This window comes from Monodelphis domestica, chromosome 7, assembly GCF_027887165.1.
Source record: "Monodelphis domestica isolate mMonDom1 chromosome 7, mMonDom1.pri, whole genome shotgun sequence".
Classification (NCBI taxonomy): domain Eukaryota; kingdom Metazoa; phylum Chordata; class Mammalia; order Didelphimorphia; family Didelphidae; genus Monodelphis; species Monodelphis domestica.
Window position 1 is genome coordinate 92,728,974 of NC_077233.1, and position 14,453 is coordinate 92,743,426.

The 14,453-nt window shown below is 38.1% G+C and overlaps 1 protein-coding gene across 2 annotated transcripts in view; it reads left to right on the forward strand.

The window, feature by feature from the left end:
* The first annotated feature begins 635 nt into the window (after positions 1-635).
* SLC25A20 (solute carrier family 25 member 20) overlaps positions 636-14,453 on the forward strand; it is a 56,610-nt gene continuing 42,792 nt past the window's right edge. Inside the window, exon 1 of one of the 2 annotated variants that reach the window (XM_007499824.3) lies at positions 636-896. In XM_007499824.3, coding sequence (XP_007499886.1) covers positions 771-896 — 126 coding nt within the window. In that variant the 5' untranslated portion in view covers positions 636-770. The remainder of the gene's footprint in view (positions 897-14,453) is intronic. The other variant, XM_003341705.4, reaches the window with a different exon arrangement.

The following is a 14,453-nucleotide window of genomic DNA, read 5'->3' on the forward strand; positions in this document are numbered from 1 at the left end:
TACCTTTTCTATAGACCTAGCCAAGAGACAAATTCTGCTGAATCTAGTAGACTCCTTAGCAGTTCCACTGAAAGACAATTATTTGTGAGATGCTGCCAGGCTTGAACCTGGTCCATATAAATCCGGAACCAGAAGTTTTGCAAATACATACTCTTACGGGTAGTGAGAACCCATAGCAATGAAACTTCAGTTTGCAATCCAATTTAATTCAATCTAACAGGTATTTAAGTATCTCCCAAGTGCAGGCACTACACTAGGTGGGGTAGGTCTAAAGAGAAGAAAACAAGCAAACAAAAACCCAATCTTTTATCTTCAAAACCTACGGCTGTCTGACCCTGCGCAAAGAAATTAACCCTTCTCACCATGTTTCCTCCTAGGAAGTCTTGCATATAAATCCTATAAATCTAGCGCATCTGTGTTTTCTGACAATAGTAAACATTTGAGAGATGGAACAATACTAAATAATCTGAATCCAGGGGTCTTTCAATTACTCTATATCCATCTCCGGTCCTCAGTTTCCTCATCTGAAGAAAGCAGATGTAATCCTCGAATCTCCAAACCAGAAGGGAAGAACAAACACGACGGACTCGAGGAGGCAGAGGGCGTGGCCACGGAGGGCGTGTCCAGGATGACTGCCGAGAGGGTCCACCTCGCTACGCCTCCAGTTTCCCAGCATGCTCCTCGCTAGAGGCCCCACCTCCCTCCCCCAATGTGGGGGAAAGGTCAGCAGTTGTAACTGGAGCAGTATTAAGGCTTGAGGGATCGGCACCATGGAGGTTAAGGAAATTAGGGAGCTTGAGGAGAAGGCGCCCATCAGCCCCCTGAAGAACTTCCTGGCCGGGGGCTTCGGCGGCATGTGCCTGGTGTTTGTGGGTCACCCGCTGGACACAGTGAAGGTGCGGGACGAGCCGGAGCTGGGGCCGATACCGGGACTATTCCGGGGGGTTCAGGGATGGAGAGAGAATGCTAGACGGGGAGGTGGTGGTCGAGTACTCTCCTACTTCCGGTGAGGGGCCGGGCCGGGGGCGGGTGAGTTGGGGGGAAAGCGGTGCATGACGGGAGCCTAAGGCGAGGACCTACTGGGCCTGAACCCTTGGGTGCGCTGGGCTGGCTCATCTCGGGAAGGGTATCTTTCTGTCCAGGATGGGAAGACCGAGGTGCAGGAGGAATGACTTGTTTGTTGTTAATAGGCAGCTTGGGACTTAACCCCGCTCTGCCTACTTACTCCTCAGTTTCCTCCTCTGTGAAATCGCGATACTAATCTTTGAACTCACTGCCTTCCAAGGTGATAGGGAAAATCTGTTAAAGGATATGTTCGGGCTATGTGTCTTTGACAAGACCTTTCACCTACTGACCACGATTCTCATCTTCAGACTTTTTCCCTGGTGTTTTCCCATCTACTCCTTTACTCCCTTGTTTCTAAGATTAGTTTCCTTCTTGTAAAATGAAGGGATTTGACTTGCTCGATGAGCTAAGCTCTGAGATTTTATGAATTTGTGGGTAGCTGGAGAAGAGTTTAGTGGAAATTGGGTCTTAGTATCCTGCAGCTATGTAGATGTACATTTCTTCATCAAATATTAATTAGATGTCTAGAATGTTTGTGTGTGAATACAAAGATTAGATAAAACTTTGCCTCCTACATTTTACTTTTCTCTAAGTGGATAAAAAAATGTATTGAATAAAGCTCTGGAGTCAGAAAGATTCATCTGTTCTTAAGCACTTAACCTTGTTTGCTTCAGTTTCCTCAACTGTAAAATGATCGGGAGCCAGAAATGGCAAACCACTCCAGGTATCTGTGCCAAGAAAACACCAAAAATTAGGGTCACAAAGAGTCGGACACCACTGAAAAGACCGAACAACAACCAATATTTGAGAAATGCAAGACTTAAGTTTTGTTTAAGACTTGGGGGAGGGGCGGGGAATTATAGGGATAGAAAGAAAATGTAATCTGATGGAAGAGAGCCCTGTTGAAGGATGTTAAAAATAAGACATCTGTTCCACTAGAAAGAGCAATAGGAGTTTCTTTATCAACTGTGAATAGTGAACTTAATGTACTAAAGGAGCCTCCCTTTTTAGCACTATCCTAGTTTGCAAATGCAAAATTTTCTTTCTCTGCCTTTGTACATTCTGTTCTCTAGGCCTTTAATGTTTCTTTCCCCCCAAATAACATGTTGAACCTGCCCTTTCAAGCTCAACTGAAATATTAACTCCTCTGGGAAACCTCTCCTGAATCCCTAGTGGATAGCAATCTTCCTTCCCATTCAGACCTCTCACTACAGTCCAGTTTGACACCTTTCTGATAGAATATTGTATATTATAGTTGTCATTGCTTTTATCTTACTCCTTATTTTAGTTTATGATTCATGAAAGCAGAACTCATGTCATGTACAGCATCTAGCATAGTAATATGCACATAATAGGCATGTAATAAATATTTGTGGAATGAATGAATGGAAGAAACAGCATTAAGAGGTTTTGATTCTTAGGCTCAAAGGTTTTACAAAGTTATAAATGGCACTTGAGAATATTGGGGTTGTAGAACAGAAGTGTCAAACTCAGATTTAGAGACATGGAACTAGATGAAAATGGAATTGGGAAATATTTAATAAATAACATACTACAATATAGATAATGTTAATTTGCAGTTTTCTAAGTCAATATGTAGCTCACAGGGATCTATTTCCATTTGAATTTGACACCACTGTTCTAAAAAATGTGATTATTGATAGGTTCAAGGTGGAGGGAAAGAGACAACAGTAATCCAAGATATAGAATAGTGAGTACAGAGCTCACAACAGAATTATCTAGGTGGGGAGTGAACAGATTTTACTAGATGGGGGAAATCTGCTTTCCTATTAACTGAAAACTTTTATGAAACAGTTTAAGGATGTGTCCTTTATTCTTATGCTAAGACAAAATGCAGTCTTAATGATGTGCTACAATTTAGCACAATCAAGTGCTTGATTTTCACTTTACTCTGACCCTAGGAGAGGCCAGCATCTTTTAACCTTGACTCTTTGAATCATTTTTTTTTAAACCCTTACCTTCTGTCTTGGAGCCTTGGCTCCAAGGCAGAAGAGTGGTAAGGGCTAGGCAATGGGGGTCAAGTGACTTGCCCAGGGTCACACAACTGGGAAGTGTCAGAGAGTCCAGATTTGAACCTAGGACCTCCCGTCTCTAGGGCTAGCTCTCAATCCACTGAGCTACCCAGCTGCCCCCTCTTTGAATCATTTTTATGGGCTATTTTGTATTTCTTTTTCTTGCTAATCCTGTTTTGTAGCTTTGAGGATGAGGGATAGATAGGCAAATGCAGCAAGGCCCAGGAAGAGCTAATTAAAATATCTTGCAAATTCCCATTGCCAGGCTACTTGTTGGCATCTAAAATCCTACTCAGAAATGACCTATGAAAGGAAAACCAAGTTTAATTTAAGTCCACAAGCATTTATTAAGTACTTACTATGTGTTTCTAAGCAAGACCTCTTGCTAAGCATTGGGAAAACAAAGAGGGGCAAAGGTGAAAACTATTGTATTTGCTTATTCATTTATCAAACTTTCTTTTAAACACTTGCTTTTGGAACACTGTGCTTCTTGGCACTGGACCAGATAGAAAGTTTAGAGAAGATATCCTTGCCCTCATGAACTTTAGTTGAAACACAAGCATAGATAATTATTCTATGAAATATTGCATAATAAGTGGATTCTGGGTTGCAAAACAAAGTGTGAGATCTCTAGGCAGGGAAATGAGAAGTCAGATCTGTTTTCCTGGTGGAAGTGTCTTTTTGAGTTGGACTTTAAAAGATGGCTAGGAATTCTACTAAGAGGAAAGGAGGATATTCTAAGCAGGGGGTAGGAGGTAGGACCGGAGAGTATCTTAGCTTGACTGGAGCTTGCTAAAGGCTAGAAAGATAGGATGGATCCAGATTATTGAATGCCAGGCTAATGAATTTGAATTTGGTTACCTAAAGACAATTGGGAGAAGTAATTATAAAGGTTTTGAGTAGAAGATTTGACTAGTGTCAATTTAAGGATAGAGTGAACAGGGAGCAGACTACTGAGTAAGAAATTATATGGCTAGATCAGTGCCTAGGGAAGATTGGTCAGGCAGCCCATCTAAGACAGAAGAGGTACAAGGGCTGGGCAACTGGAGTTAAGTGACTTGCCTAGGGTCGAACAACTGCGAAATTTCTGATCCAGATTTGAAACCAGGTTTTCCTGATGCTAGTCCTGGCTCTTTCCATTGTGCCACCTTATTACCTAGACTTTTGTGGACTTTCCTTCTAAGAAGGCACTCATGGAACCAGTATATCTCTCCTGTAGTGCCTCTGCCTGTCAGACCTCAGTTATAGATTCCTGCACAGTAAATTGCCCTGTGGGAAGGAAGTAGAAAAAGGGGGAACTCCGCGACTCATCTTTGGAACAATATTTCAAATGTTTCTAGCAAGGGACCTATATTTTTCCTTCAAATTGCTGAGAGCTCTTCTCAGTCAGGCTCAGTCCTAGACATTAAAGCATTCTGGTTTATCACTGGAATACTAATTGTGGCAGACTTGTTGGTATCCTTCAGAGCTAAGAGGATACTGAAATAAGATTCCAGCAATCAAAATTATACTTCTTTATGGTTAAGTTCTGAAGTCTAAGCTAGTTTAATTTGGGACCCTTGGTTTAATGAACTTTCATTTTGAGGGGAAAAATGCTAGATTAAGAAAAGATAAAATAGAGGCATAAGAACCTGTTAGGGGATGGATATTTTTATGTTGCTTGCTGAGCATGGGAGCTCACCTTGAGCTCTTTTGAAAACACTTTTCTCTGATGTTTGCTGATCTTTAAACTTGGCAACCTCCAGGCCATATAGATGGAAAACATAGCCATCCAGACTTCTAAAGTTAGCCATTCCTCTTCTGTTTAAGTCTTGAATGACTCTTTTGCCTACTTGAAAAGTCAAATGCCTAACCCTGTCATTTAAGACCTTGAATAATTAACAAACCTTCATTTTTGTTCAGTAATGTTGACTTTTCATGAGGTTTTCTTGACAGATATTGAAGTGGCTTCATTTCCTTTTCCATCTCATTTTGCAGATAAGGAAATTGAAGCAAATAAGATTAAATGACTATTCCAAGGTCACACAGGATATTCCTAACTTCATGCTGTGACTGCGAAAGAAAATGTGGGTTTTAAGACTGTGAATTGCCAAAACTATAAAGATAATTTTAGTGCCTTGATTTTAATCAAAATTAAGTGGTCACCATGGGAAAAATTCCCAAATATGAATATACCCAAGCCAGCTGGGTTTTATGGAGATTTTAATTAATACAAATGAAAGAAATTAAGGAAAGGGAGAGAGAGAGAATAAGAGAAAATAATATGAAGGGCCTAGGCGAGAGACTAGTCAGTCTTTAATCACTCACCACAAGATTTGTCCCAAGCAAAAGTCTAGTCCTTCACTGAAATCCTCAACTCCTGAACTGAGTTCAGAGACCCAGCTCCTCCAACTAACTCCAAACTCCAACCTCCACAGCAACTCCAACCACCCAGATTCAATAAGTCCCTTCCTTATAAAGAAATTTTCTCTTATGTCACCTCCCCTAAATTTTCACATCTACCAATCACAGTAGACACTTTTTTTCCAGGATTGCCCATTCTTAGTTCTCATCACTCTTTAGTTCTCACCTTCTCTGGGTAGACTAAAACTTCACACCTCTTGTTAAGCTTGCCTTTTGTAAGTTGCTTGACCTTTTAGTGATTAATTTAACCTTTATAGGTATTTAGTACCCTTTTGTATTAGATCTAAAAATAGGCCTAGCTTAAGGTTTTAGCTTCACTATAAGTATGAGTTGGGGACTTTTCATTGTTCAGTAAGGAGTTTATAACTTTATCTTCTAAAGTATGCCTAAGTATGGGAGGAGTAATTTTAAAGTTCTCAATACATTCCTGACTAAGTACCTCCATTGTAGAAAATGGGGAATAGCTTAATCAAATCTTCTGAAGTAGAGTCTGAGCAGTTTTAAGATTCACAATGCCCAGTGCTTTATCCATTATAACACCTAACTGCTCCCAAAATTTAGAAAGTCCCTACTGTTTGTCAGACAGTGTTGTCCTTGCTATTAAGGTGGTTTATCTTCCAAGACAAACATGTACAAAATAAATACAAAGTAACTTTTTTTGTGCTAACAGGTGATAAAATACCACTTAGTACCTTTTGTTTTACATATTAGTGTAAATGGTTTTTCTTTCCTGTTAGAATGTAAGCTTCTTGAAGGCAGAGACCTTCAAGGCAGTATGTTATAAAAAGCTTGTATTAAGTATTGTATTGGCTTCAAATCTAGGCCCTGATACTCAAATATCTGTGTGACCTTGAGGAAAGTAATTTCATTTCCTCCTCTGAAAAGAGGAAATTGTCCTAAATCATTTTAAAGGATCATCGTGACTCTTAATACCCTATAATCTATGACTAAGTTTGGGACAGTTTAATGTCTTTGGTACAGTAGATACTCAGTAAATATTTGTTTTTCAGTCCAACAGACATTTTTAAAAGTGCCTTCTATGTCTTAAGACCTAACAAACTGAGGGCAGCTAAATGGCTCAGTGGATTGAGAGCCAGGCCTAAAGACAGGAGATCATGGGTTCATGTGTGACCTCAGATTCTTCCTAGTTATGTGAACCTTAGTTAGTCACTTAACCTCCTTTGTTTACTCCTTACCACACTTCGGCCTTAGAACCAATACTCTGTCTAAAACAGAGAAGGTAAAGGTTAAAAAAAAAAGACTCAATGAATGAATTCATAAAAACATTGGGTCGCTCTTATTTATCAGCTCTGGCCTGACGTGTTACTGATAGTAGGTTTATACTGATAGTAAGGGTTAAAAATTAAAGGGTGGTTGCCAAAATTATTACTCAAGTCAGAATGACTTTATAGCAATTTATTTATTAAAGAGAGGGAAAGAGTGAAAGTAAGGAAATCAGAGAGAGAGTAGGTAATTACTCCAGGCAGGACTTCAGAGGCCCCAGCAAAGGGGGCCCAGAGCTAAATTAAACAAGGGTTTTAGCCACAGGCCTCCTCCAAGATCAAGGGCCTCTCTGGAGGCTAGTACCTCCAGAAAAGCCAGGAAAGGGAGTCAGCCTTTTTTACTCACCTACAAGGTATTTTTAAGGGAAGATCCAAGAGCAGTCTGAGGTCCCTAGCTGGAGCTCCTTCAAGGTCAAATTCCAAGGTGAAAGAGCTGGTCACAGAAAGTTCTTGCCACTTTTCAAGACTCTTCCTTTGTCACTTCCTGTGCCTTCCTTCCACTTTACGTGGACCAATTGCAGCTACACCTTTGCTTAGGACTGCAGGCAGTTAGTGAGTTTCTGATTTGTCACTTACTATAGCACACATGGGTCACAGATCTCCTTATACTTGACGATAAGTGGGGTATATACACTCTTCTGGTGATTAAATCTAAAAATGTGCAGGGGAGAGTTAATCCCATCTTCACAATACCCTTATTGATAATATGGACAAATCACTTAACCTCCACCTCAGTTTCTTCAGATGTAAAATGGAGAAATAATAGCACTCATCTCCTAGAGTTTGCGTAGGGATCAACTGAGATTATGTTTGTAAAGTGCCTGGCATATAGTAAGCACGAAATAAATATCTTCCCCCATCCCACTAACCTCTAACAGAAATCAAGCATTTTCTTTAATTATTTAAAAAAATTATTCTGATAAGGTGATTATCTTTTTTAAAAATTAATTTATTTAGAATGTTTTCCCATGGTTACATGATTCATGTTCTTTCCCTCCCCTCTTCCCTTCCCCCCCCTGAACTGATGAGCAATTCCACTGGGTTATACATATATCATTGTTCAAAACTTATTTCCATGTTATTCATATTTGCAATAGAGAGATCATTTAAAGTCAGAATCCCCAATCATATCCCCGTTGAGCCATGTGACCAATCATATGTTTTTCTTCTGCATTTCTACTCCCACAGTTCTTTTTCTGGATGTGAATAGCGTTCCCTCCGAATTGTCCTGGATTGCTGCTAGTAGAGAAGTCCATTACATTTGATTGTATCATAATGTGTCAGTCTCTGTGTACATTTTCTTGGTTCTATTCCTTTCACTCTTCATCAATTCCTGGAGGTCATTCCAGTTCAATGGAATTCCTCCAGTTCATCATTCCTTTCAGCACAATAGTATTCCATCATCATCAGATACCACAGTTTGTTCAACTATTCCCCAATCAATAGACACCCCCTCATTTTCCAATTTTTTGCCACTACAAAGAGCACAGCTATAAATATTTTTGTACACTTATTTTTCCTTATATCTCTTTGGGGTACAAACCCAGCAAGTGGTATGGGTGGGTCAAAAGGTAGGCATTCTTTTAAAGCCTTTTGGGCATAGTTCCAAATTGCCCTCCAGAATGGTTGGATCAATTCACAACTCTACCAGCAGTGTATTGGTGTCCTAATTTTGCCACAACCCCTCCAACATTTATCGCTTTCGTTTGCTGCTATATTGGCCAGTCTGGTAGGTGTGAGGTGGTATGTCAGAGTTGTTTTGATTTGCATTTCTCTAATTATGAGAGATTTAGAACATTTTTCATGTGTTTATTGATAGTTTTGATTTCTTTATCTGAAAACTGCTTATTCGTGTCTCTTGACCATTTGATGATGTGTCTATTTATAAGCTTCATCACACTGTCAAAGGGTGTCCATTACACAAAAAAGTTTTAAGAATCCCTGTTCTAAACCAGTGAATGTCTTCATCTTCTCTTCAGTCTCACAGGAAGAAGTAGCCTTTTTCTTCATAGAAGCACCAGTCTTTTGTATGTATATACCTATGTTTCAATCTTATTCCTATTTCTCTTTGACCTTGTTACATTAATTATGTCCTCTCTTGCATTTTTCTTTTTTAATTTTGTTTTTAGTCATGAAAAACATACTTTCATATTGGCCATTGTTGTAAGAACACACATATAACCAGAATCCCAAAATAAAACCATAAGCACACTGAAGTGAAAGATGACTTCAACAGTTTTTTTCTCTGGAGGTGAATAGCATTTCTTTTCATAAATCTTTAACAATTGTCCCAGATCATTGCATTTCTGAGAGTAGCTAAGTTTTCATAGGTAATCATCATAATAGCCTTTATTGTGTACAGTATTCTCCCAGTTCTGTTTATTTTGCTCTGCAGCAGATCTTTCCAGCTTTTTCTGAAGTCATCTTGCTTATAATTTCTTTAACACAATAGTATTCCATTACCAACATGTACCACAATTTGTTTAGCCATTCCCCAATTGATGGGCATCCCCTCAATTTCTAATTCTTTGCTACTACAAAAAGAGATGTTATAAATTTTTTGTACAGGGAGCAGCTGGGTAGCTCAGTGGATTGAGAGCCAGGCCTAGAGATGGGAGGTCCTGGTTCAAATCTGGCCTCAGACACTTCCTAGCTATGTGATCCTGGGCAAGTCACTTAACCCCCATTGCCCAGCCTTTACCACTGTTCTGCCTTGGAACCAATACACAGTATTGATTCTAAGACAGAAGATAAAGCCCTAAAAACAAACAAATAAATAAATAATTGTTTTTGTATAGGTAGGTCCTTCCCCTTTTTAAATTATCTCTTTGGGATACAGACTCCATAGTGGTATTATTGAATCAAAGGATATGCACACTTTTTATAGCCCCTTTGGGCATAGTTCCAAATTGTCCTCTAGAATGTTCAGTTCACAACTCCAATAATGCATTAGTGTTTCAGTTTTGTCACATCCCCTCCAACATTTACAACCTTCCTTTACAACCAATCTGATAGCTGCAAGGTGGTGCCTCAGTGTTGTTTTAATTTGCATTTCTCTAATCAAGAGTGATTTAGAACATTTTTTCATCCCTCATGCATCTTCAACAACTCCTTCAATTTACTAATTTTTTTTTTCTCTTAATGGGCAAACATGTTGAGATTTCCCTCATTCTTAAAAAAATATATTTTTTTTCTTGAACTCCTTTCAACCTCAGATTTGATGCAGTGAAAAAGAGTGTATTAGGTTTAGTTAGTGAACCTGTGTTCTACTCCTTATTTTATTTTTTTACCTTGAAGGAGTCATTCATTTTCAGTAAAATGAAAAAGTTGGGCCAGATGACGTTTGATCAAACAACAATTTTGATATGGTTTCATTTTGTGATGGCAGTGGTCATGTATGCATGTTTCTGCTTATACTAAGCTGATTCAAAACATCTGATCTTGATTAGATGAAATGGAGTTAATTTGGTTTCCCCATCTCTAATCAATTCTTTATTAATTGAGCGATAGATTTTGTGTTCCATTGTTTTCTTTTGTTCTATTTTGAATTCTGTGGTTCTTAAGAATGGGTATTAACTCTAAGGAAATGTAAAAATGTTGTAGCTCCTAAATAGTTTCAGTGTCTTTTGGAGATATTGCATTGTGTATTAGAATGAGGAAAGCAAACATTTCAAAAATCATTCATACCCACAATGAAATAGGATCAGGCCCAGAAAAGCAACAAAGGAAAGTGGGTTCAAACTGTGGTCAAAAATGAAAAATAACACCAAGACCTGACAAATTGCTGTTTCAAAATGACCTGATTAATTCTCAGAAAACTGGTTTTTTTATAATATGGCTTAAACATTTTAAAGTCAGAAGATCAGTTAAAAGGTCAGTTAAAAACAACTGCTAAGATTGGCTAACATGACAGCAAAGGAAAGTAATAAATTTTGGAGGGGATGTGGCAAAATTGGGACATTAATGCATTGCTGGTGGAGTTGTGAATTGATCCAACCATTCTGGAAGGCAAATTTTAGCCCCCAAAGGGCGCTAAAACACTGCCTACCCTTTGATCCAGCCATAGTACTGCTGGGTCTGTACCCCAAAGAGATAATAAGGGAAAAGACTTGTACAAGAATATTCATAGCTACACTCTTTATGGTGGCAAAAAATTGGAAAATGAGGGGATGCCCTCCAATTGGGGAATGGCTGAACAAATTGTGGTATCTGTTGGTGATGGAATACTATTGTGCTCAATGGAATAATAAACTGGAGGAATTCCATGGGAACTGGAATGACCTGCAGGAATTGATGCAGAGTGAAAGGAGCAGGACCAGGAGAACATTGTACCCAGAGACTGATACACTGTGGTACAATCAAACGTAATGGACTTCTCTACTAGCAGCAACGCAATGATCCAGGACAATTCTGAGGGACTTATGAGAAAGAGTGCTATACACATTCAGAGGAAAATCTGTAGGAGTAGAAACACAGAAGAAAAACAACTGCTTAATCACATGTGTCAATGGGGATATGATTGGGATTATAAATCCTAAATGATCACCCTAGTGCAAATATCAAGAATATGGAAATAGGTCTTGACCAAAAACACCTGTAAAACCCAGTGGAATTGTGCGTCGGATATGGGAGGGGATTAGGAGGAGGGGAGGGAAAGAACATGATTTTTGTAATCCTGGAAAAATGCTCTAAATTAATCAATTAAATTTAAAAAACTGCTAATCTTTTTTTTTTTTCTAAAGAAAAATAAATGCTTGCTGAGGGCAGCTCAGTACAAAGACTGGTATACTTTAGATTGGAAAAAGATAATTTTTACTAATGAAACTCCCTTTTAAATTTAGAGCAATAATAAAACCATTATCAGAAGTCCAGGTGAATCTATAAGAACTGGGCATCAACATGAACCTATAAAATAGCCATAAAAAACAGTTGGGCTAGATTATTTTTTTTACTTCCAATGGTCCCTTATTGAGGGAATAATGAATTTTGATAAATATATTGGTACACTGAGAAGCAAAATTGTTCTGGAATTATAGAAATTCTCCAATGGAGATAGAGCAATGTGATCTTGGACTATGTGATAGGTCACAAGTGGTTAAGCCACGTATCTAAGAGATGGAGATAAATAGGCTTTAATGGCTTGGGAATTTGCCTGATTCAAACCTCATTGGAAACCTATGGATTAGAATGGAGGGTAGAATTGGAAAAATAGATTTGTTTGAGGTAATTCTTAAATATTCATATGTAATAGAAATGTTATTTCATGATAAAGAAGTAAATGTGCCAAAATCTTGAGAATTCAGTGCCAATCATACAAGTAATCAAACAGAAGAAGATGGTGTCTCACTGATTTTTTTAAAGCTTTATAAGTTCTAAAGTTTATTATGTCAGAACATTTAGTTATTTTGCTTTGTCCCAGTCAATTTAATTAACACTTCTTCACTGCTAGATTTTTAGAAAAATCACTTCCCCTTGCTGTTATTTGATTTCTCTTCCCATAACTAGCAACATAGCCACCTTCAAGATCACTAATACCTTCCTTATTATTTTTTAATTTTTTAATCTTATCTTCTCTCTTAGAATTGACACTAAGAAGTTGCCAAGTATTGGACTTTGGAGTCAAAAAATCTGGATTGAGTTTGATTCATCACTTACTAGCTGTATGGCTTGGTGAAGTCACTTGATTATTCTAAAACTGCCTCTTAGCCTATCAAATGAGGGAAGATGTGAGGATGGTCTGAATGATTTTCTACGTGCCTTCCCATTCTGTCGTTCTGTGATTCCTTTTTGTTATGGATTTTACTTGTTCTTTCTCTGTCCTCTCTTAAAATATAAATATTTCTTTTTATATTTCTATAAATTTAGGGAGAAATAATACATTGAGTCATAAGATTTAGCAAAGTTGATTGGATATTTAAGATAGAGGAGAGTAGTAGTTAGAAAGACTATATCTTTATCTTTCCCTCAACCTTTCTTTAGAACTAGAGCCCCCTTTTTTCTAGCCACTTGGAAAGAAGCTACCTATTTTTCAGATACCTCTATCTGTATGTCACACTTATTCTTCAAACTCAATAGGTCCCTAACTCATCTTTGTTCCTCACTTCCCTCCTAATCCCTAGGGGGTGGGGGTGAGAAAGCATTTCTTTTATCATAATTTCTCCATTTCTGTTGATGGTTTTACCATCCTCCTAGTCATTCAGATTTGAGACCTTAATCATTTCTGACTTCTTTCTTACCTTCTTATAGCCAGTCATTTGCTAAATCTTGTCATTTCTTCCTTTGCCATATCTACATGATCACTTCTGTTATTTCTATTACTTCTGCAGTCTCCCTAGGTCAGGTCTTTATTTCTTCTCACTGAGTATTTTAATGGCCTTCTAACTGATTTCCTCATCTCCATTCTGTCCCTGTTCTACTTCATCATTTTTGACACTTACCTTTGATTCAAGAATAAGGGATATCCAAGTTGAACTGAAGTACTCCTACTTAATACCTAGTACTAGAGGACCAAACTTTGATTTAAGTACATGACTAAAACAGAAAGATTTGTTAGGACCTTCCTCAGGTGCTCTCTGGTTAAGAAAGGATGTGAATAAGATCTTTCATTGAGGTAAAGTCAAAGATTACTATACATCTTTTCCCAAGTGTATTTACACCTAAAGATCCAATAAAAATCAGTTGGACTTAAACCAGAATAATGAAGTGTGGATATATAATTTCAGGTATCAGCAGAGGTTTTTTAGGGAGTGTTTTTTGTTTTGGACAAATGCTTCTAAAATATCAATGGGTAGCCCATCACCTTTTAAGGCTGGCCATAAGGTCTTATCATTGTTTCAAAAGACAAGTATTTATTGAGCAGCGCCTTTCTGGAAAAGTAATGTTCTAGGTACTGAGAGGAATGCTAGAGTAAATAAAAAAAATAAGATCCTTTCCTTCTTAGAACTTCTTCTCTTTTAGGGGAAATAAGTCCTGGAAATAGAGAACTGTAAACTGTGATTAGTCATAAGAAATCAGAAAATGAAGAGATCACTTCTGGATTGGTGCCGTTCAGGTAGGCTGTACAAACACTGAGCATAACCTGGTAGAATGAGGGAGATGTTTAGATGGCAGATAAGGGAGTAGCAACCTGTAATGGTTTTACTTGAGCACAAATATAGAAGCCAGAAGCTGTAGCCTTTTGATAATAACTCACATTTCTAAAGCATTTTAAGTCTCTCCCTACCCTCAAACTTTCTGGGATAGGAACTGTTTTATTTTTCACTTTGTATTCCCAATACCTAGCACAGTATCAGACATATAGTAGAGGTTTAATAAATATTTAATAATAATAGCTAACATTTATATGGTGCTTACTATGTGTTAGGCACCATACGAACCTCATAGCAATCTTATCAGGTAGGAGCTATTATCCTCATTTTACAGATGAAGAAACTGAGGCAAACAGAGGTTTAGTGACTTGCCAAAGGTTACAGAGCTAATAAAAGGTTGAGGCTAGATTTGAACTCTGATCATTTTGATTCTGGGCCAAACTTTACCATCTAACTGCTTCTTCTCCAGAAGATACCATATTCTTGGCTTCTCTCATGTTGGCTGTTCCCTCTTTCATAACTCCTAACACACTGTACTAGGAGGAGAAATCAACCTTGTCGCCTGTTGCCATTTCAACACC